This window comes from Nematostella vectensis, chromosome 6 (assembly GCF_932526225.1).
Source record: "Nematostella vectensis chromosome 6, jaNemVect1.1, whole genome shotgun sequence".
In the NCBI taxonomy this organism is placed as follows: Eukaryota; Metazoa; Cnidaria; class Anthozoa; order Actiniaria; family Edwardsiidae; genus Nematostella; species Nematostella vectensis.
In genome coordinates this window covers 14978381-15003923 of record NC_064039.1, presented here as the reverse complement: position 1 = coordinate 15003923, position 25543 = coordinate 14978381, and the positions used below count along the sequence as shown (strand labels likewise).

Below are 25543 nucleotides of genomic sequence, written 5' to 3'. Positions count from 1 at the left end.
TCTCGTGCGTGACATTAGCGAGACAGATTCATTTCAATGTAAGTTTCTGTCTGTCTCCAACTGAACCGTCGGACAGCACAAACACGGAGCCTCTGCAGCCAAGTCTAATAAAATGTTATGTAATAAGCCTATTATAAATCTTTCAGTATGTATAGAATACTACATGGAAAGTGCTTTGTACAGTTCTTATTTACTCCTTGTTTTATATAAATAAAACATTTAATACTGCACAACTCGTGAATAAAAACCGTACGCGCGCACCTTCCATGTAGTATTCTCTATTATATCAATTAAATATCGTCAATAACATGTCAGACTTTATTCATAGATGAATATAAACAATAACAAAGGAGAAATTATTCGACATTCTTTAAGTTTTTACTACCCGGTGGCTGACTCGCCGCGACACCTGGTGCATGTCGTATCATTCAAATACTCACTTGTAGACTACTTTGTGCTTTAGCAATAAAATGAAGCAGTTTGTATTAAAGGGTGGATTGAATTTTGCTGTGTTCAAAGATGGTATGTGTCGAAGAGTGGACCAGCCCTCCCCTCCCCCCCCCCCCCCCACCCCCCCGCATGCGTAAGCATAGAGTTCCCCACTTCTTTTTAGCTACATGATATCTTCCGAGTTTGGATGTCCGACGATGTTTTAACTTGAGATATGAACATTTTGTTGTCGTCGTCAATGACGTCATACATCACGTGACCATTCTGTCTCACGTTATTGACACTCGCATGTCATCTTTCATGTTTGACAGCCTGACGATGTGTCTATCATGACAAATCTTTTTTGTTTATATTTTTTATTTTTAAATGACGTCATAGATGACGTCGCATCTCACGTGACCACCTGGTTGCACCCCCATGACACCTACATGACACCTACCAAGTTTAGATGTCCTACGATGTTTCTTTCATGAGATATCAGATAGTTTATTAAAAATGTGGCCTACCTTATTTCAAATGTGGCCGTTATAACAAATGTGGCAGGTTATTACAAATGTGGCCTCAACACCCCCCCCCCCCCCCCCCCTTGACGCATACAATGGCGAAACAACCACTGTTGTCGGCGAACTGGATTGTCGGCGAAACCACCTTATACCCTTTTACCTAGCCTCGTTCCTAGGCATCTCGTGACAGCCGTCTGTTGTATAACATTCTCTGCGATAAGCTGTCCCCGACGCCTGGCAAAACACTAGGCCTTATCTTGCAGGCCCGTACCCAGGATTTTTCTTGGGGGGTGCGAAATCTGAAAAAGTGGCCTAATTTTCCCGGGGGGGGGGGGGGGGAGGGAGGGAGTTCTCTCATAAAAATCCACCACCAAAAATGAAAATAACAAATAGGTTTTATTTTATGTCTTTGCAGTATCTCAACGGGGCGTTTTTTTTTTGGCTACATACCTGAGTGATCTAGCTTATGCTTTATAATTTTGTCTACAAATAGCACGTCTATTGAGAACCGAAAGTGGACCTTCGGCCGTTGTGCACCCCCCTGTGTACGGGCCTGTCTTGTCTTAGGGACTTTAATGCTCGAATTCGAATATTATTGTTATTGGATTGGTATAAAGCAACTATTCTTAGCTATGATTACATCGCTTATTATATACAAGATAAATCTAGCTGTGGCGGTAAACAAAAAAAATACTTCACGGATTAGACTTAATCATGTGGGTCTCGGACCGACTCGCAAACTATCACGTTAACTCGCTTTGTAAATCTACCAAAATCAGGCGCAGACGTAAATTATCTTAGTAGTGAGATATGTTGGAATTCATACTGTACTCGACTGATTTCATGCTGGAACGCTTGGAAAACAGTTTCCCTTAGAAGCCATAGACATCGCAACATCGTTCCATACAAGCCATAGACATGTCAATTTGCAGATATCGAGTGTTTTGCCAGGCTAAATGGCGATCTTTTGTCGTCGTCATTTCTGCGTGCTTGCTCAATCCTCGCTTCTATGGTGACATGGCGGACACAAAGTGTTCTTTTTAATTCCTTCTTCCTTTTTTTTATATAAAACTGTCGCTGCGCTTGTAAACAAATTTAGTCACATATCGAAGATGCAAACTCCGATCGCGTGCTTGATTATACGCACTATAATAGTAAAATTAGCTTATCCACTCGCACTCACGCTACAACTATGATATCTAATCTTTATCCAATTACATCTTTTTTTTCGTATTCAATATTACCACCTCCACATTCAAAGTAGTTATCACTATAGCGCTGCATTCTTTGGCAACAGGTTGCTGATGTATGTGCACTAGCCCTTATTAGAGTGTACTTATCGTATTAGTAGTGAGCCGTTAGGCCCGGCTGAAAATATAATTTTGTGGAGTAGACTGACATGACATAAGACACTTATATAACCGGCTTACACACAATGACTCGTGGCACTATTAGATTTAGGAACATCTATTGCGGTCTCATTTTTTGGGAAAATACAGTGATTAAGACAGATGATGATTATTTGTCCATTTTATTTTTGTATTGTCTTCTTAAACGTTTTGCATTTTCTACTGCAAGTATGATATTCCAACCTTTAGTCAATAGGTCCTTTTCTTTGGCAATATCACACTACAGAGCTGTTAATGGCGCGCGGCGCGCTGCGCCTGTTCGTGCCCCCAACCCCCGCAATTTTCAAATGACGATTAATCACTTCAACTGGCTTATTTTACCTTACAAAGCTAATTAGGCCGATACAAGGGGTATGTCGCACGAAGCAAACTCAATGAATGCTCATCACCCGCACTCGATCATATTAAGCCAATAAGAGCTACACATATCACTATTTTTCATCGTAGAGGATTTCTTTCCAATGGCAACTGTCATCATCACAGCAAAATCGCTTCTTCCGTTCTAATTGATGGTTGTTAATGCTAGATTAGGATTTCTCTGTATTGCTCATGTGTTTGTATATAGGCAATTAAAATGGGCTTAGTGCCAACGATTTAAAAAAGCGTTTTTATACAGGCGCTAATGAGTGATTAGTTATGTTTCCTCGTCACAAATTTTACGAACTACTGGAGTGAGAAATCGCTTTTTGTTAGTAATTATCAGACAGTATTGAGAGGACAAGCATCCAAACTTCAACAGACCGCTTACACTAGGAACTTACTCAAGGTAATCGCTTGCTAGGTCCGTCGTTCCTTTACTTTTTTCTGAATGATACATGGTATTTGTTTAAAGATATCTTAATCACGTTCTAATAATATCTAACGTAACTAAGCTACTTCAACCATACACAATATTAATGATATTTTTTTATGAAACGTATTAAGCATTATTGGGGCTAGACTTTATGCTTAAATCATTAGAAAAGCGCGATCAAAGAGAGCAACACTGTTTAATGACTGACAGGTAGAAGACGTTTTTGTGTCGTTTTAAAACAGAGAAACGTATAGCTTACTCATAAGGTTTATAAACTTGGTAATTTGACGTTTATTAAAGCTTAAAACATGAAAACGTTCCGAGTTTTTTTTCGTTTGTTTTAGGTTAAGAATTGACATCCGAGGTGGCTCTGCGATATCGTGCTTTAAATTTTTTTTTCTCAATCATGTTAAAAATGAAAGGGAAAAGTAATATGTAAAAAAGGGGCAAATAAAAAATTAAACTAGAAAATGAGATTTCCACGAAATAAATGACCCTAAACAATAGCGATACCCATCGTGGTGCCAAGCGTCCATCTATAACGAATGCTTGAATCGACCTTGCTTGCTGAATGTGCATACGTCGACTTCAACATGAAGATGTATATCTCCTATGAAACAGCAACAGAGCAATTTGTAAAAAGCAAGAAATTATAGAAAATTCACATTAGCGTTTGAAAATTCACATTAGAGTTTGAAGTACCTTTTAAGTTGTTTGTTTTTATTTTCGTTAGATGTTTTTGCCTAGGGGCTATTTCAATTTAAATACATAAGTGATCACTTTTTAACGAAGAAGGGGCTTGCCAGAGTTTAATCAATTTTCCTCCAAATACCCTTCAAGAAATACTCTTTGTTTAGGTTGTGCTCGAGATGGATTGTACAGAACTTCTTGTGATTACGATTAGGTGGATTTGCACTAAGCAAGCTTTTCGTGATATATCATTTTACTCATTATATCATTCCTTCTAGCATAAACTAGATATCGCGAGTAGAAACAGCAAATGCCTTGTGGCCATTCACCAAAAGTTTTATTCCACGTGTTGTACTATTTCCTACCTAAAGTCTCTAGCGTGTTGAGTTTTAAACATCGGGATTATCAGCCGGATTTATAAGCAACCCGCTCTTGTCATCACAGAATTAAAAAAAATGGTATCTACTTTCTTATTGCGAAAGATTGACCAATTGTGTCTTCAGCTGCAATCTCGTGTCGTCAATATCAATTTAAACCCTAAAATGATAGCCATAATGAGCGTCGGATTAAGCCTTTAGCCGTGTAAATGTATTTGAGTGAAGTACTATGGGTTTGCTCGAATACGAGACTCTATACAGCGGTATTAATCCCAAAGAAACACCATTGACTGAATGATTTACAAAAGGATAGTGTAAGTAGTGGATATTGGCACATGGATTTTGGCAAAGGTATAAAGTGTAGTCTAATATCACATACGCAACTCGTGCGCAAATCTAACAGGATTAACTCAAAAGCATGGGAATTATCGAGGATCTTTCTTTTCTCAAATATACACTATTTGATTGAAAGCTACTTTTCTTATTTTTAAGTTGCTTCTCTTCCCGCACGCTCAGCCCAAGCTTTTTAAATAATGATCACTTTGATACCACCATACACGTTCTATATATTATCCATTAGATCGTGACAGGACGAAATCTCGAACCATGTTACGTAAACAGGATTTATTTACGGGCTAAATATTTACGAAATTTATTAACGGCAAATTAGCTGTTCACTTGAACACATCAATAAATTGTTGTATAAAGACAGACATGAGTTTTCTAAATTTCGAAATCATTTCAGTGAAAAATATCTAGCATTACTTGAACACGTCACCATGAATTGTTTCAGATGATTCTTAAGAGTTTTTTGCATTGCATTTAAAGTTAGAATTTTCTAGATTTTGATGACGTTTTTTTATCTTTTTTTATATATATATTCTATCCTTTCAAATTTCTCAGATGTTATTCTTGGGTAAATAATTCAAGGTTTTCTTTTTATACCAAATTCTCTTTTTAGTAAAAAAGACTGCGATCCATGTTTTCTCTGTGACATCCTTCATCGAGTTCCGTATAATTGTCGACAAGCAGAGTTAACCTTGAATGAAACAACGCGATAACAAAATCAACCGGAGACGAGTTTCGCCGGCGAGTTTCGGCGTCCAGTGCCGATATACGACCAGGGTGAGCTGTTAATAAGATGCTTTACGGTTCTACTGCGACTCATATTCAATGGTGGGTTCTCTCTATGTTTATTTATTGCACACCCCGTAAGTGAATTTCATAAGTCTGAGAATAGTTAATGTAATATAAAAACAGAGACATTAGGGGTAACGTGATAAAATAGTACTTGGCTTGAGGTTTGTGTTGAGATCACATTTTCTTTTTGCGCTATTGAGCGCATTTAAACATGCAAAGAGCGCAGCCTGCGGGCTAAGTGCTGCATTATTCCACGAATTACAGTTTGTTAGTCTGTCAGACAATTTAATTCCGGCTGGTACTTTGTCCTCTTTAATTTTTAATTCAACGCTAAGCAGTGAGTGTTTACAAAATGATCGGTCGTAGAATTGCTGGTGTGGCTTGAAAGGACACGACGCAAGAAAACAGGAAATCAGAAAATACACTCTGAAGTGAGTAGAGACCAAATCATGGAGAATGCCTCCCTTGGCGATTAAGGTGAGGTTTTTGGGATTTTGAGAACATTGACAAAAAAGCAAATATTTATTTGTCTGTGCTTTTGCGCAATAACATTTTCATTGTTATTTCCCAGGTACTGGTAGCTGCTGTAGTTTCTATTTCAATAGTCGCGTCGACAAAGAACTTCTGTCCAGGTGTGTATATAGTATAATACTTCTAATAATTAGTACAGTTTTCACTCTGTAAAAGCCACCTCCGCGTTCTCGGTAAAAACGATCATTTTCATAGCCGCAGGGTTTAAAAAGTATCTAATATATTTCCCTATTTACTTCGAAACAACCGGTAATTTTGAATGTGCTGCTTGTTTCGCACGCTGCATAAAGACTGGATGCAGATTTTAAAAAAATTTGGGGTTTTATGAACTTTTGAATTAAAAGAAAGCTTATTAAACACTCGCTAGCTAGACATGGCGAATTTTAGCCCTATTACTACCAGTGGTCCAATTACAGCTCAGTAATTGGTGTTCCAAAGAAACAGTTTCCCATGCAGCAAAAATTGCATAAAGAATCGTGTAATTCCATTAATGTATTGGAATCAATTTTTCTATTTAACATTGCGTGTTTAATTCCCCATTTTTTTGTTTTCTATTGTGTAGTTGTTTTACGGGTGTCAAATCCCCTTTTTTGCGGTGCAGACTAATGCATTCATTAGCTTAGGCAACCTTAAATTTCCGTCATATATCTAAACTCCGGAAATGTGTCGAACTCCCCATATTCCAATCGTATCGATTCGGTTTAAAAGATATTCGTCATCAACCCTAATAGAATCCAAAAAGCAAGCTGTTGTCAGAAGGAACACTCAAAATCTCTTCATCAAGTTATAACGTCGAAATCTTCCGCCGCCGAGGTATCTTATGATAAAGCTTCTTAGTCAGTTTGCAGATTCAACGTGTGACGAAGTGACGAACGACAAAAAGCTATCCTATTTTTGACACTGTTATTAAACTCGTGGTATTACTATTTGCTTTTTGCTAATTTGTCCTCAATATTTCCACGCTGAGGTTGTTTGCTAGCCTATTAAGTGTGTCGGATATCGTATTCTTCAAGCTTCCATTTCTTCATATTTTTTCAAGATAAGGTAAAAGCTAAAAACATAGCAACAGCTTATCGAAAGGGACCGATACGCGCTTTAAAAAATCGCGGCAAATTTTTAAAGCTTTGTGTGATTATTTACCCAATAATATATTTATTTGCCGAATAAAACTAAAATAACAAGTAAATTAAGGACATGGACAGAAACTTACCATCCAGAACGAAATTCATCCTATTTTCTTTGCTTTGTAAAATCACGAAAAATTAAATATTGTTCAAAAGCAAAGGAAACGTCTTTTTACCGTCTTTTTATTATATTTCTTTTTATGCTATAATCGTGTTATAATAGAATAATTGAAAAAAAATCATGCTCTCTGAGACAGTCGTTCACTGAACTTCTTATAGGCTGGCGGTGAACTTATAACACTAGTAGCCATAATAGTTATTAATAGTATAATAGTATAATAGTTAATAGTATAATTTCTATTGGCAAAATGAGCTCTAGATCGCAACCAGCGTGCTTAGCGTCGGTTAACTGTAGGTCGTCGTGGTCTGATAAAGCGCCAATCGCGACCACGGCGAGCACATTCAAAACATAGCAATTCGAGACGCTCTTAGAAATTGCATATTCAAAAATTATAACCTCTGAAATGGTTTCAGACTCCACAGGAGTGTCAGCGTACATCGGCTTGATTTTTTCCTAGAGCTTCCTTGTGTAATATAAAACAAAATAAGCTTTGGTACCTTTTGGTAGATCAAAGTTGCCATAAATCATGAAAAAGTAGTAATTTTTGCCCAAATTGGGCAATTTCAGACAAATCAAGAGTCTTACAATTTTCAATATCTCAAGAAAAGATTATCTAACAAAAAAAAAAAACTTTTTTTGTTTCATATTTCAAAAGGAACCTTAATGCAAAAAAAAAATCAAACAAACATAAGCTAATACAACCTTACTATTTTAACTTTGCCATTCTTTGCTCCTGTCTTCAGGCTTGGTTGTTTGTACGTGCAACTTGGGGGACCTTTTGGGTGTTCAATAGGGGTATTTGTTTTTTTTTAATGGGTGCATTTGCGGTGGGGTTATTAGGATTATCTGATCCCACACTTAATCATAACTAGTAAATCACAGATAGATTCCCACAACCCAGGCTCATTATCAAGCTATCTAATTGAAGGCTTACGCCATCAGTATGGGAGACTTAACCGATAATTTCCTCATCAGAGTATAACTGCGCCAGTTTTAATGACTTTTTTTAAACCATTCAGGGTCTGCTTGTACCTTGTACCTTTTGTACCGTCCGTTACAAAAGAGTAAACGCCATGTTAGACGAGGCAATATTTCCTGCAACTTGCAATACAATATTTGTTGCGTTGCGAATAAAAAGAAAATTACGTGTGTAACATATTCTTTTTAGTTTTTGTTTGGCAGAGTATACTGTTGGCATGGCACGCCTGTTTCTTTAGGCCCAGGGGTCCTGAGTTCGAGCAGGGAGACTCGTGGTAGATCGGGCGGATTTGTATGCCAAGTTTGAGTATGAATAAAAAGCAGTGAACGAAAAGGAGGTGTAGTCGCTCCATTTCGCTGAGCATCTCGCTTTAAAAAAAGAAACGATTGTCCATTCAATATTGGATGGGCGGTGGTTATCGGTGTTAGTGCACAAATTTTCAATTTTCATTCATTCGTTTTCACTTTTATCCTACGCATTTTAAACCCTTAAAACATTTTTCAACCGCATGAATTGATATTTAAAAAGTTTTTCGAAATGCCTTAAATGTTGGCAGATTTTCCCGGCCATCGAGAATTAGTCAGGACGCAGGTAACTGCAGAAACGAGACCAGTGTTGTGCGTCTCTCTTTTCCAGCTTTAGCCACAATTACCCCTTCTCCCTATTCCCAAATTGCCCTTGCTCACAATAAGAGAGTAATGACTCTGTCGAAGAGTAACACACGCATGACAGTTCTATTATGCACATGTTAGGAAAAAATTATAACCGATTACACTTTAAAAACGATATCAAATAGCAGCTTATTTTGAGTTTGATAAAAAAATGCCAAAATTTGACTTGACGGAGTTTATACCTATGCCCTACTTTTGTAGTGTGCTTTTAATATTGTCTATATGCATTTTCTCGTTCAGGGTCATTCGCGGTTGTTTGTGTTTTTGACAAAATCAACGGTGGTTAGTTTAGGGCATAGCATGGCAAGATGGCCACGGTAGCGCGCGTCCTATGTAAGTGAATTGCAGTGCTAAATTCATTTTTTTCTGTTCCACAGAAAATGAAGTCGCACTATTGCCAGAGATTTTTCTGGCACAGTTCACAGCTCAGCACAACGTTACCAGTTTGGTAACACGCGGAACATGGTTTGAAATTCCTTCCCTCGAGACCTGTGCGAAATTCTGTGTGGAATTGTCGAAATCTAAAGCATTCGAGTGTGGAGCCTTTCAGTTTTCTGTCTCCGGGAAGTGTTTAATCCTGCCACATCTATGCAATGATGATTTACAGAAGGAGACTGGAACAAGATTGTATAGTCTAACAGGTGCTGTTATCCACATCCAGCCATTGTCAGTCTCTTCCAACATACAGGGGAAAATGAATAGGACATTTCTTGTATTTACTGGGAGTATTCATTGTCTTTCATAATATCCTTTGTAAAAGACAAACAACAATCCTGGCGACCAAAATATTGTTACTCTATTATTAAAGTTGTATTCATACTGTGCAACATGTCTGGGGAAAAATCTGCAAAAGTCCTTTTTTTTTTAGTTAGTTTTATATTTGGTCCTTTTAAAAGGATAGGCTTATTTGATATGATATTGAAATCTTTGGATGTAATAGATTGACTACATGGATTCTTCAAATTCTATTACGTAGCAGCCCATTCGCCTGGACTTTTAATAATAAATGCAAGCTTTTTAGACCATTTCGGTAATCTGAGAAATTACAGAAAAGAGTGTCAGGAATGCAAGGAAAGTAATGATATATTTGTAATTTTGTAAAATGAAAAGAAATCTTATCAAGCATTAGACGTAGCCGATGGCGCCAAGTTTATGCAATCTGGAAAATGAGTTAAACAAAAGTAAGAAATTACAAAGCTAGGAATCTAGACATGCGGTAAGATATAAATATTTGTGGATCCTAACTACGCTGAATTTTATATAAATCTAAAGTAAAGTAAAATTTTGGACACCATTTAATACATACAAATCAATGGCATTTCGCTATTCATCATATTTTGTAATGTGTAAATTATGCAAAATTATGCATAAGAAACGAATAACTAAATCTATTTAAACCATTTGCTTATATAAATACTTCGTTGCCTTAGAGTTTTTTCTTATTATTATTCCTTCTAACCTAATACGCTGAAATATGTAAAAAGCGCCCTAATTTGATGTCCTTGAAACCGAAATAATTTTCTGCTGTAATGTAATAAACTTTACAATTGTGCAGATTATCCAAAAAAAATGTAACCCAGTTAGTTATAGCTTTTGTGCCTTTTTTTATCATAGTTCTATTTTATCCATAGAAACTTTTCATCTTTTAGCGTTGAACGTCTCCGAGTCATGTGCTGGCAGATCAACAGACACGATAATGTCATCCTTAACTACTCAAACAGCAAGTACCATAGCAACAAGAACTCTAAACGTTTCCAAGGAAACAGTCAATCATCTAAGTACTGCATCAGCGCAAAGTACTTTAGAAAAACCAACCGTCACGGTTTCAGACAGAACAAGTAGCTCTGTTGGGATTACAACAGTGTTGAGCAAAACTGTTTCTAATTATTGGCTGTCAGCGTCCTCTGTTATGTCAAGGAGCCTTATAGTGAACTTAACAGCACCTGCTAGTGGCATCTCGTCGGCATCGAGAGACGCAATTACTCCATCCCCAACATTAATAGGATCCTTATCGGTGTCTGTCGGGCGTAAAGGTATGTATGATAGGCAAGGCGTGACTCGTGCCGCGACGAGCTATAGACTGGTAGTGTACTGTCAACTCGCTATCACGGACACCCCCGGGAGCTAAGTCTTGTGTTCGTAATACAGTCAACCCTCGCTATACGGACACCCTCGGGAACTTAGTCTAGTGTTCGTAATATAGTCAACCCTCGCTATTACGGACACCCCCGGGAGCTTAGTCTTGTGTTCGTAATACAGTCAACCCTCGCTATTACGGACACCCTCGGGACCTTAGTCTAGCGTTCGTAATACAGTCAACCTTCGCTATTACGGACACCCCCGGGAGCTTAGTCTTGTGTTCGTAATACAGTCAACCCTCGCTATTACGGACACCCTCGGGACCTTAGTCTAGCGTTCGTAATACAGTCAACCCTCGCTATCACGGACTCCCTCGGGACCTTAGCCTAGAGTTCGTAATACAGTCAACCCTCGCTATTACGGACACTCTCGGGAACTTAGTCTAGTGTTCGTAATATAGTCAACCCTCACTATTACGGACACCCCCGGGACCTTAGTCTTGTGTTCGTAATATAGTCAACCCTCGCTATTACGGACACCCTCGGGACCTTAGTCTAGCGTTCGTAATACAGTCAACACTCGCTATCACGGACACCCTCGGGAGCTTAGTCTAGTGTTCGTAATATAGTCAACCCTCGCTATCACGGACACCCTCGGGACCTTAGTCTAGTGTTCGTAATATAGTCAACCCTCGCTATTACGGACATCCTCGGGACCTTAGTCTAGCGTTCGTAACATAGCCAACCCTCTCTATTACGGACAGCCTCGGGAACTTAGTCTAGTGTCCGTAATACAGTCAACCCTCGCTATTATGGACACCCTCGGGACTGTTATAGCAAGGGTGTTGTAAAATGCAGGGAGCAGAACACAACAAACCCACAGTCAACCCTCGCTATTACGGACACCCTCGGGACTGTTATAGCAAGGGTGTTGTAAAATGCAGGGAGCAGAACACAACAAACCCACAGTCAACCCTCGCTATTACGGACACCCTCGGGACTGTTATAGCAAGGGTGTTGTAAAATGCAGGGAGCAGAACACAACAAACCCACAGTCAACCCTCGCTATCACGGACACCCTCGGGACCTTAGTCTAGCGTTCGTAATACAGTCAACCCTCACTATCACGGACACCCTCGGGACCTTAGTCTAGCGTTCGTAATACAGTAAACCCTAACTTTCACGGACACTTTTAGGACCTTAGTCTAGTGTGCCCCCCTCCCCCTTTGGCCATTTCTTATTAAGAAATATTCAAAAACTATGCTATTTTCATATGATACCTATGACTGCGAGCCCCCTCAGCCAATCCTGGGTACGCGCGTACAATCAACTCTCATTATTACGGATATCCACGCGTCCGTAATATAGTTACAAAATTACAGCAGTAGTACCCTTAAGCCTTTGTGGTTGTTGGTGAAGTGTCTTGCTTTCCGTACCTTTTATCAGGAACCCCAGGTACCGTAGATAAACTGTAGTGTGATGGGTTGACAATAGTCATGAAGTAACGTACAATGCACCGTCGTGCCATCTTCGGTGCATGCAGTGACTCTAAACCTTAGATAGGAACTGCATGTCAAATATCTAATTATAGACATTGCGCTTGTTTTTTATATTAACGTTTTCTTGTATTAATTGAATATCTCCATAGCCGAAATGCCGGGATACTCTATAATCGCTACATTACGGCTGCCTTATTTAACATGGGATATGGACCTCAGCAACTCTACCAGTAGTTTATTCATCAGCCAGAGTTCTTTTATCACTTCTAGCGTAAGTATACGCTCACTGTACCGATCTGTATGCCTTACGAATTGACTAGTATTCCATGACATGAGGACGGTATAGTGGCCCCTCTTCAAAATATCTGTCAGAAATTATTTAAAATAAGGTTTCCAATGTGAGGATAACAAACTTCACTTTTTTACAAGAACTTCCAATTTTTAGTTGAGGCTGAGCCGTTTGTATTTTTAAAATAATATTCAGTTTATATAAAAATATAAACTGGTGTGTTGATAATAATATTTCTTTTTGCAGGTTCAACACCTTTTTAGAAATATATCATCTTTTCAAGAAGCCATTTGTCACAGCTTTTGGTAATTCTAAGTAGCTATCATTTAGACTAGAATTTCCCTTCACTCTATTTACATGCTTTCTGTTTGTTTCAGGAATGTTTCCTCACAAGTATACAATAACCTCACCATCTTGTTTGCATCTGACGTCACGATGTCAGAGTACAATGTTTTGTATGGGGCGCTTTACAGAGATCATCGGATCAACGTACTTACAGTCATCCCAGTTCTCGATAACAGTAAGAGCTCCTTACTTTTTACTCGCTCTGAGGCTAAAAGTGTTAAAATATACTCTACTAAAAATGAACTTTATTGTACAAATAGCGCATGTATTTTTGGATAAACAGGGACGTTACATTGCTGGTTTAAACAAATCAAACAATTTCAATTCGATTTAGACTCGACCAGGTTAAATCTGTGCTATACCAAGGACGATTAGCTTTCAAAATTCATATATTTTATTTTTTCTGATGATTTGCTGGCTGGTAACCATGCCGCATGGTTGTGTGGTGTATGTCCCTAAACTGTTCCTTATAGCTATAGCGTTACTCCATCACAATAAAACTCTGTTGGTACAAAATAAAGGTTGACAAGGCAACTCGCAGGTCTTTGCAAGACAACGTCACTCAACAGCATAATGCTGTCCAGGAATGCTACGTTTAGATTCTTGAAATGGTGCTTTCTGCACTGGGGTTCAAAGCTGAAACTTATCTACCTGCCTGGTTTACAGATTCTTTTCGTTCGTTTTTTATAACATATAGTTATTTTTTGCTGTTTACTATGATTGTACAGGCTAATACTGATTGGCATTTCAGTTCCAGCTAAGCCTCCAGAGAATATAACTGTTGCCCTGACTACGTCAACTTCTGTCATGGTTATATGGTCTGCAAGTGCCCAAAGTTATCCAAAGCTTTTGGATGTGTGGGGATACAGGGTATTATACGGGGTACAAGGGCAAGGCATGAACCTTTCCTTGGTCGTTAATGCCACTACCAACAGCGCCCAGTTAACTGGCCTTGATGGGTCTACAAATTATACAATAGCAGTACAGACTGTCACTTCAAGAGGGTTTGGAACTCCAAGCCTTTGGGTTAACGCCACCACAAAGCAAGAGGGTCAGTTAGATATTTCCCAAATCATTCTAAAAACCAATACGGGTCGGATTGTGGGAAACCGTCTCTTTTAGCGTTGGATAGCCACCCCTCCCCTATCCTATCCCATTTGATAGCCATCCCCATGTCTACTTCCCACCCCCTCCCCCCATAAAAAGCAGGGACAGCAGTGGTACTAGCAGCCCCACCCCACCCCCCCAAAATGGTTTGTGTAGCATAACATAAGGTTGATTTCTCATGAGAGAGAAGTCAGCCATTTTAGCGACGTACATTTTGACGTAAAGAGGATGAAATGCTCCCTCCCTCGGCACTTTGTTTTTGGCAGAATGCATCCTGTATCGTTTTGACTAGACAAAGTCATCATCCCTTCCCAACCCTTCCCACCTCTCCCCAGTATTTTTGGCAGGTCAAATTGCCTTCCTTGGCTACTATAGTGCCACCCGGTCAAACCCGGCTTAAAACGTTTGCGCCATTGTTCCATCGCAGACTCTTAAAGAAGGCCAATTACGCCGCTATTTTATTGCTTCCGCTCAAAGCCGAGTGGCTCAAAGAATCCATTTCCATCGGCTAATTCAAGCGGGTAACCAAGATATTTCCAATCAAATATCATCAATAACGCTTAAGACTTCATTGGTAGAATGGCATTTTGAACTTTACTTGGAAATTAAACGTTGTATTTTCAATTATAAACAATAACAAAGGAGTGGTTGGTTGACATTCTTTAAGTTTGCTGTTTTTTGTCTTTAGGGATGATTCCTCAAGAAGTTCATGTTGTTCTGCACCTGTGGAATACTAGCTGGGTCTCTACCCTATCAAACAGTTCAAGTGCAGATTTTGTATCATTATCAAATCAAATTCAGAGAGAGGTCAGAATTTTGTTGTCACCATCTCTTGGAATTTAATTTCGAATTATTGAAATCACTCTTCTTTTTTTCAGATTTATATTTTGTACAAAAATAGTTCTTACATCGAGGAACTTATAATCAATGGATTCAGGTAAAGTTGTGGCCAGCCTTTGGTAAGATTCTTCTTTTCCCCTTTCGGTACACCTAATAATCAATTATAACAAATTCGCTGTTGTTTGATGCTTGATAACCCTAAACTCTTCCTTGCAGCACATGAGTAGTGATATAGAAATTCTTCCTTTCCCCTTTCGGTACACCTATCAATTATAACAAACTCGCTGTTGTTTCAGGCTTGATGACCCTAAACTCTTCCTTGCAGCACAGGAGTAGTGATGTAGAAATTCTTCTTTTCCCCTTTCGTTACACCTATCAATTATAACAAATTCGCTGTTGTTTCAGGCTTGATAACCCTAAACTCTTCCTTGCAGCACAGGAGTAGTGATGTAGAAATTCAGCAGACTAAAAGCTTTATGTGCATTATTAATTCATGATGCAACATTTTTTAAACGCATATTGTATTGGCTAATATAGTTTCTTTAATTTCAGTCCAATAGAAAATTCAAGCGTTTTAGTAATTTTTTATATCAAGCTTCATACAGAGGCAAACCAGTGGAGAATACTTTATGAGGCGCTGTACACCCGACAAATTCTCGGTAGCATTCCCCTACTGCCAGTCCGTGACACAAGTAAGAATATTTTCTCTTGCTTGTCTTGGTCTTGCGGCTTGCTTGTCTTGGTCTTGCTTGCTTGCATAATTCAACAATTATAAGTTATTTCAGAATTCGTACCACTTTTACTGTCATATATCGAACGGCAAATGAAAATCCAACGGTAAAGTTGCGGGGGGTCTTTTTACATGCTTTTACATGATTTGACCATCATTTTTCTAGTATTATAATGATCAGATAAACGTAATACCATACATGCACCACAAAAAGGGGAGAATAAAAGAATGAATCTCGACTACGATCTTTAGAAAATATCTTATTTCACATAATGTGAGGAATCGCAATTTTTTTCGTCGAATTCTATTTCAATTTTTTCCGGAAAATATAATCAGCGTTTTTTTTTTCTAGTACCTGGTAAACCTGCTGAAAATGTTACCGCAATGTCTCCGAGTCCAGACAGCCTATTAGTCACGTGGGATCACTCAAATTCCTCCCACTGCGGCTACGTGCTTTACTACCAGCTCAACACCTCGTCTGACGTCACTAACATCACCTTGAACGCCTCAACGACGGTCACCATGGTGAGGGGATTACATGGGCTCTCACAATACCAGATATGGTTAAGATCGATGACGTCCAGGGGGCTGGGAATACAGAGTAAGAAGATCGCCGCGACAACGCTCGAGAAATGTAAGTGATATCAAAAAACAACATTAATCTCCAGACCCACTATAACTGAGCCGTAACATGGGGTTGGACACTGATGGCACTTACTCCCCACCCCCCCCCACCCCCCCCCCCACCGGCAAATTCGATAAATACGGCATTTGAAAACCTTAAGTCAGTAGCTTTCTAGGAACCCGGCCCCATATAGTGAACCAACAGACATCTATTAGGTTGCGCGTGCTTGTGATAATAGTGTCCATAGTAAGAGTGTTCAATATTCGGTCATGGGATGGAATCTTTATCTAGTTTGAAATCTTCATAACAGTGTTTTTTTCCGGAATTCTATGGAATACAGCATTAACGAAAACAATAAACAATGTGTACATGTTTTTTAGACACCACCATCAATGTGACATTTGTCATTCTTGATATGAATTGGACAATGTTTACCAACAACTCGGCCCAAATCTGCGTACAGATTCATTCGAATGTAAGTATCTTTTTTTTAAGAAAAGCGATACATGGAAGAGTTATTATATACTTTAACCCGTTTTTGTGTGCTTTTTACAGGTCAGTTTGCTGTTCACCAATGACTCAATATTTGATGACGTCATTTGCAATTCGTTTAGGTGAATTAAATAAGATTATGAAATCCTTTCTTGCAAAAATAATGTCATATTGGCTTTGACTACCCTAGACTTTACAAAAGGGAGTTCTAAACGTAATAATAAATCATAAAAGATGCTACACTGAACTTATAACAAATAAAATAAACCCCTCAAATGTCCTCAAATGTCCCCTAAAAAATATTGCTTAAAAAGGGTGGTTTTATTGAACTCATGAAGTACTTCGAATTTATAACGTCTATCTCACAGCAACTTATAATTACACACTAACATACCCGCCTAAACCAGTAAAGTAACAAATGTAGTGTTAGGAGTTGCAAGCATATTGTTCCGTGTAACGTCTTCTCACCTTTGTACTTATAGGAACTCCAGTAGAGGTGTTCTTACAGATATTGGGGTCATCTTTGGACAGCAGGTTGGAATGGTTCAGTTTGCGTCTCTGTACTCCGCCCTGTATGAACATAGAGTGATCGGAATACTACGGATAGAGCCAATATCGGATAACAGTGAGTCATTTTCGATCTTTTAATTAATTTTACTAAGTTAACGTTTTCCATAGTTCCAGGAAGACCGCCTTTACGAAGATTACGTAACATGTTTTCCATAGTTCCAGGAAGACCGCCTTTAGGTAGATTACGTAACATGTTTCCATAGTTCCAGGAAGACCGCCTTTAGGTAGATTACGTAACATGTTTTTCATAGTTCCAGGAAGACCGCCTTTACGAAGATTACGTAACATGTTTTCCATAGTTCCAGGAAGACCGCCTTTAGGTAGATTACGTAACATGTTTTTCATAGTTCCAGGAAGACCGCCTTTAGGTAGATTACGTAACATGTTTTCCATAGTTCCAGGAAGACCGCCTTTAAGTATCACTGCGTCACCTTCAAGTACTACCAGCTTCAACGTTACCTGGCTACTCCCACAGCCACACGATTTCCTGGCGATAACTTTATTTCAGCTAACATACCAGTTAGCTGGGAGCACAGAAAACCAGACAGAAATTGTCTCACCAAATGCAACTGAAATTATCATTAAAGACCTTGAGAGATTCAGCTGGTATAGACTATGGATCACGCCGGTGACCGACAGGGGCCTGGGGATAGAAAGTGAACCTGTGCAAGCAAGAACCTTGGAAGATGGTAAGTGACGTATGAAAATAAGAATTCAAAGATTTCCTGGTGCAGATCATTAAAATCGTTTTTCTTTTCTTTTTCTCAATTGTATTTTCACATTCTTTTTCGTATAATTTCTGATTGTTTTATTATCTGATTGTTTTATAATCTATATTGCTATAGATATTCTGTTCTTTTAATCAGTCTCTATCAAAACCTTAGTTTCGTAGCTCATCACTATCTACTACTAGCCCTAAGTTTGTCTCCGGTTTTCAAAACACTGAGAATATGAGATTAATTACCTGAAGGAGTACTAATATGTCAGAAAAATGCTCTATTCCATAAAGACGCGCGGAAAATAGTAGATACAATTGTTCTATGTCTTTTTACTACGCGTTCGGAATTCGATGCCACAGCAGCTTTAGGTGAACTAGAGGCGAACGCTCTTCATGTTATCTTTTTAAAAAATAAAAAGTTTTTCATCCTTTTTTTTTTCAGTTGTTCCCCAAGAGCTGACTGTGCGATTTCCATTGCTTTCTTGGAACGCTAACCTGTCCGATAGTAAAAGCAAACAATTCGAAGACCTTTGTAAAGTGATGCAGGAAGATGTAAGAGAGTTATTTCAATGTTTCGTTCTTTCTCCATTTGATAAAAGTTCACTTATTCAAAGTTTGAAATCCTTTAGATGCTTGCGCTGTATTCGAACGACACCGAGTTTAGAAATTTGTTCTGCCAAGATTTCAGGTAAGAGGTCTGAATCGCTTATGAACGGCAGTATGCTTCACACTCTTATAAAAAGTTGATATCTTTTCGGGGGAACTTCAAGTGTTTTTGACGTTTGCCGGAGTGACAGTGTTTTTTTTTTTGCTATTTATATAGGAAGTGAACCTTACTTTACATATTATAATATAATGATCATTACGCACATGAGAAATAGCCATTACTTGTAACACGAATGCATCTGTTTTTCATACTTCAATAAAATATACCTAGCTTCATGTGCATTGCACATTTTTCCGTGGGAATTTATTCCGCGTCCGCGTCCGCGTCTGCGTTTCCGTTTCTTCTCTACCTTGGGATTTGATTTCTGTAGAATACTCAGGGGCTGCATGGCTCTCAAAGTCGTGAGGGTAATTGCCACAATCGATAAAGCGCTCGTGTCCACGAGTTTCAAGCCCAACGTGCGCTAGTTTTTCCGTGATGGTCTACAATATTCTTTATCTCGCACTTATATGAGATATTTCCAAAATTTCCTATGTTTGCAGGAATGCTAGTGTTGTGGCTGATTTGACTGTTGTGTATGGACAGAATGTTGGTATGAGCCAGTTTGCTACGTTGTATAATGCCTTGTACGTTGATGGCAAATTCTTCAACCTCACTGTGCTTCCTCTCGTCGACTCAGGTAAAAAAGCCTTTTTTATTGTGATATCTGTTCTAGTTATTTTCTTTTATTTGTTTGTCGCGTTTATAGTTCCAGGTAAACCTCCAGTAAATTTGACCGTGAGAGCTCTGAGCTCAACCTCACTAGAAGTCACGTGGGACTGCAGCGACTGTCATGATACGAACAACACCATTGCTTTTCTTGCCACTTATCGCGAGACACATGGCAACGAGAACGTCACGCGAGGAGTCACCGTGAACAAGACCGCTAGACTCGTCAATATCACGGGCCTGGAGCCCTTCACCGAGTACGCAGTCTGGGTGAATAGTGTGACTATCAGAGGGAATGGGATCCAGTCTGGTCCTGTTAACCAAACTACTCAGGAGGATGGTGAGCTTTTTATTGTAACCGCCACGATGGGCTATTTTCATGGGAAGGGATTTTAGCGTGAAAGAAAGGCTTTGTAGGTCATTTACGCCCGTCTTGAAATTTTGCTCGTTTACGATAAAATTGGAAGATGAACATTCCTGTCAAGTGGAATTGATAATTTGATGCAAACTGCTTGCGGTAATTTGGTGACAAAAATGCAAATAAGATGCAAGACGGCTTTACAAATACTTGTTTTCTCTAGTTCCTAGCCTCCCACCTTCGAACCTTCAGGCCTGGAACCTGAGCAGCACTAGCTTGAACATTTCGTGGGCGGCAGTGCCTTCTGGTAACCACCACGGAATACTCCTGGGCTATAACGTAACATACCGCCGCGCGGGGCATGCGAACCAAAGCCTTAACTACGTCAGGACTAACACGAGCAACGTCATGCTGACGTCATTGGAAAAATACACATGGTATGACGTACGGGTTGCGGCGTTTACACGAGTGGGGCCTGGGCCTGCTGTAAACGTCACTGTCAGGACGGATGAAGATAGTAAGTACCATCAGGTCACTGTTCACTTATGTACATTTAAAAGAATTTCCGCCATCTTGTATCCGCCATCTTGGATTCTTATGATTTTTACAAAAGAAAAAAAAATCTGTAATTATTCCAAAAAAATACTATTCGGATGCATGTATTACTGTTCATAGTAATGATAAATGCATAATATTAGCTTAAAAAGTGTCATCTAATATATCTAGTGACATTTTTAACAGATTTGAAAGAGCAAATTTAACCACCCCTCCCCCAAATATCCGAGGTAAAAAGTTTTTAGCGCTGTTTTGAAACTTGTCACCTAAACAAACTTATAAAGTCAAAAGAGGCATTTAAATCTGAGAAACAGGACCAAAATATAAAATATTCAATGCTTTTTAGTTCATATCAAACATATTCCCCATGGATAGTGTCCTTCGTTTGTATTGCCTTATATGGACAATGATGCCCATATTTAGAAGAGATAAAGTTAAACCGCTCCCTGATCTCCAGAAAACATGGTAACAAATGCTGATTCCTGTCAATTTGAGACTCGCGGCAAGAATTTGTCAAGAAAAAAATTGATCCCTTTGTCTAATCTTTATCTCACTAATCTTGAAAAGCCCTGAGACCCAGGCCTCCAACAGATTGACCGAGCAGGTTCGAAGGTCACCCAAATATTAATATGTTGGGAAACCTATGTGTGAAAAAACGGTTGCCATGGTAACATGGAGCGTCTTTTCGAAAATGGCATCAAAAAGTCCTCAGATAGATTTTAGGAAAAGTCACCAAGTTTTAGCCTCTTAGCTTCTATGGTTCAAAAGTTATAGCATATTTCCCGGAGTCTGGATAGGGATAACTTTATGTTAACTTATCTATAAATTTCAATAATTATATATTCTTTCTCCTGTGAAAAGAAATAGATTTGACAATTGAAAATCGTGAATTTGTGAGGAAGATGCTTATTCGAGTATTTTGGTAGTGGCCGAAAATTCATCACGCATCTTTTTTAATCAAAATGTATAGATAGTATCTTTTAAATTGTTCTGAATGAATGTCGCACCTGATTTGTCACGCTGTTCCTTTAGTTCCCAGCCTTCCACCAGCAAACATCACCGTTCACAATACCACCTCCACGAGCCTGCTAGTGTCCTGGGACCCAGTCCCATCAGGCTTTGCGCATGGAGTCGTCCTAGGTTACCGCGTCATGCATCGGCGGTTTAATTCCAATACATCGTACGGGGTGACCAACATAAGCTCTGGCACCCGTGAAACGGATCTGGTCGGGTTGGAAAAGTTCACAGTGTATGAGGTTCGAGTGCTGGCATTCACGAGGAAGGGAGATGGAGCCGTGAGCAACACAACAGACGCTCGCACGGACGAGGACGGTAAGGAGGACCTAGGACCTTTGTCTAATAAGGAGTATTATGTGTAAGTTCTCCTCGACGGCTCAAAATGCCTACATTTCTTTCCGTCTAAGTCTCTTCTGTCTGTCCGTCTGTCCCTTCTTATGTTTTTGGCGTATTTTTCAGTACCGAGCCTCGCTCCTGGTAACCTACAAGCCTACAACACAAGCTCAACTTCGCTCAACATCACCTGGAACCCAATACCATTCCCCTACGTCCATGGTATTTTGCGCGGTTACAGAGCAATGTACCGGGAAGAGAGTACCGCGAATGGCAGCTATAGTAACGTGACGTCATTGCAGAAACACGTGCTGATAACTGGCTTAAAGAAGTTCACGCGTTATTCTATACACGTGCTTGCGTTCACCGTAAAGGGTGATGGTGTTATGTCAGAAGCCGTCAACATCTCCACTGATGAAGACCGTGAGTAAAGTAAAAGAAATCGCCCGTTATAGAGGCGTCCCTTTAATATAGTTTCATTTATAGCGTTTGGCTAAAGAATTTTAAATCGGGATATAGGTGGCTGTTGAACAGAGGATGCCCGCGTAGTGGAGGTTCAGTTATAATGTACGTTTGACAGATTAGTTTTTTGGCTAAAAAACCGTCTACCAAGTCAACCCCACCACATGAGAATCTAGTTAAAACAGTTAAGAAATAAATAGTAAAGCAGAGTTTCGGAAAGTTTTCGTGAAGCTAAGCCATACCCGCTTGCAATAATGTTCTGTTTTTAAGTCGAGTGGAATCCCATTATTACAGGACGCCGCATTTTTATCTGAACAACGGTGGACGCCTTCCGGAAGCTCAATATTTTCCTTTTTTGTAACGTTCTCTTGAGCCGCATAAAAGTAGACGCATTTTCTCCAGCACGTGGCAGTGCGAAATCGTTCAAAACAAAAACCATCTGGTTCCCCTGTCGTCCAGTAATGTGTCCCCCTAATGTTGACTACTTATCTTATTAGGACCCAGTCTCGCCCCCGTCGGTCTCGCCGCCCAAAACACCAGCTCCACAAGCCTTCTTATCTACTGGGGCCCAGTCCCCTCGGGACACGTCCATGGAATATTGCGCGGTTACATTGTGTATTACACACGTGTCAACACCAGCAATACCAACTTTACTGCGGTAAACACCACCATCCACACTACCCTCTATGGTCTGATGAAATACACAAGATACAGGGTAACCGTCACGGCTTTTACGATAAAGGGAGAGGGACCGCTGGCCGACAACATTACGGTCTCGACAGATGAAGATGGTGAGTAAAACGCGTTTCGTATCCAAACAATTTCTCTTCTATCAGAATAACATGCTTCCGGAAACACATTGTTTAAGAAAAAAAACAATGTCATATCAAACATGCGTTGTATCTCCTCCAATTGGTCTATGGGAGACAGGGCCGAAGGCGCAAACTGCCTGTGGTAATAGAAAACGAGGTTCCTGGTGATTATTCAAAATGCGAAAAATAAAGTTTCCCAGAAAGCTTACGCGGAATTTCATGATTAAGACAATGTTTGAGGCATTATCTGCTTCTAAGGATTCGATTCTTTACTAAAAGATATTTAGAGTTTTTAGAAAATCCCCCAAGTTGTAACTGCAACTTGCATTGATAAACATTAAATCGTGTTTCTATTCCCAGTTCCCAGTCTTCCCCCGTCCAATATTCGTGCACATAACACCAGCTCTACAAGTCTACAAATAGAATGGGACCAAGTCCCTCTCGGCCACGTCCATGGAATTTTGCGTGGTTACCGGATATTTTACCGCGAGACGACCGGAAGTGATGTCTACCTCAATTTTACCACGGACACGAGGAAACTGGAGATTAAAGGCCTCAGGAGGTGGTGGTGGTATGACGTCAGAGTGCTGGCTTTCACCAACAAGGGCGATGGAGCTGTGTCGGAGAACGTCACCGTACGCACGGACGAAGATGGTAAGAACCAGCGAACACTCTACGCTCTATGAAAGAATGTATAAGTACTTATGATGTTAAATATCTAAATAACAAAGGTGTTAAGAAGAAACGTGCAACGACAAATCGTTAATGAATAGCAAGGAGGCATAATAGGAACACTGGCCATTTCCGATGAAACAGTACCTTCAACTTGAGCAACTTCGAGTAGTACAAGGCAAAAAACAGTGTGTACCAAGAAAAATTCCATGATTTTGCATAAGTTTAAGGTGTAGCATTGATATGTTGAAACTTTTAAAGATTTAAAATCGACCATATTTATAAAACAAAAATACAAAAACTATAATATAGAACTTAGGTCCAGTGCTATAACTAGGTCAATTACGTGTGAAAAAGATGGATAACTGTTGCCAAAAACAATATTTTACATTTCCTTTTCTAGTTCCCAGTTCTCCTCCACAAGGAGTCTTCTCCTACAACACCAGCTCCACCACAGTGAACGTCACTTGGTCTAACATCCCACATGGAAAGATACACGGCGTTTTGTTGGGATATCGCGTGTTTTACACAGCAGTTGCTCAGATGGAGCTCGTCTCTTATGGTATCGCTGCGAGAAGACGCCGCGATTTGCATACAGGGGGAGTGGTCTATCGTTATTTAGAAAACGGAATTCATAAGATACGGCGGGCAAATTCCAAGAATAGATCGATGGTGCGGTCACGCCGGTCTCTCGCTGACATGCGTAGTACACCTCCAACAAAGATGCATGTAGAATTGTCGAATCTACAAAAGTTTACCCAATACAGCATTAGAGCCTTGGGGTACACCCGTATCGGTGATGGAATGCCAAGCCCTTCTTTTATGGTTGCCACTGATGAGGATGGTTAGTACTTAAAGATTTCTGATACGATAGGCTATTATGAATATTGCTAACGAGATATGAAAAATTAAAATAGCGAATAAAATATCACTGAATCATGATGAAATCTGATCGAGCCGTTAGGGAAACTTGTCATCTATGAGAGAATCCCACAGAAATTTCTCACACGAAAATAATACAATTACATACAATTCGCAAAGCAAAGGAATGGAATTCACAAAAAGACAAAAAAAGGCACCTATAGGCAAACTATTTCTGATTGGTTTGATTTGTTTTGAGTGTCGCCTGTGTTTTAAGGAGTTCTTGACTTTGGAGGCTGTAACAATTGAAATTTCACTCTTTTCCACTCTATCAAAGCGGGCGTGAAAAATCAGCTATAGGATTCTATAAATAAGCGTCTCATTTCTATTTCTAAAGAATAAAGAATTGCAAGTGTTGAAGTTTTTAAACTGACAAGAGTTCTGGACATTCAACAAAGAAAAATGTTCAAAACAAGACTGTTACACCTGACGATATTTGACTTCTAAGCAATTAGCGCCAGCATTGCTGAGACCGTAGAAGTGTTGTGTTGCTTGTTTAAAGCTGCTTGTTGTGGTTGTTCAACGATTGGTATTTGTTCCTCTAGTTCCAAGTCAGGCCCCCACTAGCCTCTGGGGCTACTACACCGGTTCTACAAGCCTGCAAGTCCGATGGGGCGTTGTTCCACGAGGATACGTTCACGGCATACTAATGGGCTACCGCGTTAAGTACAGAGTGACCGGTGAGGCGGCCATCACTGTCTCGACAATGCCACCCGAGAGGGCCATTGTTGACTTAAAGGGTCTTAGAAAGTACACGGAATATACTATCACAGTCTTGGCCTTTACGCGGATCGGCGATGGAGTGGAATCTGGTCAGATCTATGTCAGGACCGACGAAGATAGTAAGACAAATTATGTATTGTAATATTTACTCTTTGTGTATCACAAACAATGTTTGGGTGACCTTCATATCCACTCGGCCAATCTCTTGGAGGCCTGAGTCTAAGGGATTTTCCA

General features: G+C 39.6%; 1 protein-coding gene across 6 annotated transcripts in view; it reads left to right on the top strand.

The window, feature by feature from the left end:
• Positions 1–2978: 2978 nt before the first annotated feature.
• The window catches only part of LOC5515158, a 35141-nt gene continuing 12576 nt past the window's right edge, over positions 2979–25543 (top strand). The window contains exons 1-29 of one of the 6 annotated variants that reach the window (XR_007311833.1): positions 2979–3128; positions 5184–5398; positions 5729–5839; positions 5934–5994; positions 9166–9429; positions 10420–10821; positions 12515–12636; positions 12901–12959; positions 13032–13174; positions 13751–14050; positions 14795–14913; positions 14985–15043; positions 15499–15638; positions 16029–16310; positions 16682–16776; positions 16857–16915; positions 17276–17418; positions 17759–18052; positions 18524–18633; positions 18711–18769; positions 19291–19427; positions 19497–19796; positions 20038–20331; positions 21402–21701; positions 21846–22142; positions 22679–22972; positions 23354–23647; positions 24069–24509; positions 25132–25428. Coding sequence is in view for 5 of the 6 variants with exons in the window: in XM_048728493.1 (XP_048584450.1) it covers positions 5819–5839; positions 5934–5994; positions 9166–9429; positions 10420–10821; positions 12515–12636; positions 12901–12959; positions 13032–13174; positions 13751–14050; positions 14795–14913; positions 14985–15043; positions 15499–15638; positions 16029–16310; positions 16682–16776; positions 16857–16915; positions 17276–17418; positions 17759–18052; positions 18524–18633; positions 18711–18769; positions 19291–19427; positions 19497–19796; positions 20038–20331; positions 21402–21701; positions 21846–22142; positions 22679–22972; positions 23354–23647; positions 24069–24509; positions 25132–25428 (5386 nt within the window). In the remaining variant the exon portion in view is untranslated. Of the gene's footprint in view, positions 3129–4401; positions 4574–5183; positions 5399–5728; positions 5840–5933; positions 5995–9165; positions 9430–10419; positions 10822–12514; positions 12637–12900; positions 12960–13031; positions 13175–13750; positions 14051–14794; positions 14914–14984; positions 15044–15498; positions 15639–16028; positions 16311–16681; positions 16777–16856; positions 16916–17275; positions 17419–17758; positions 18053–18523; positions 18634–18710; positions 18770–19290; positions 19428–19496; positions 19797–20037; positions 20332–21401; positions 21702–21845; positions 22143–22678; positions 22973–23353; positions 23648–24068; positions 24510–25131; positions 25429–25543 lie in introns of those variants that run through there. The other 5 variants (XM_048728493.1, XM_048728494.1, XM_048728490.1 and 2 more) reach the window with 5 other exon arrangements.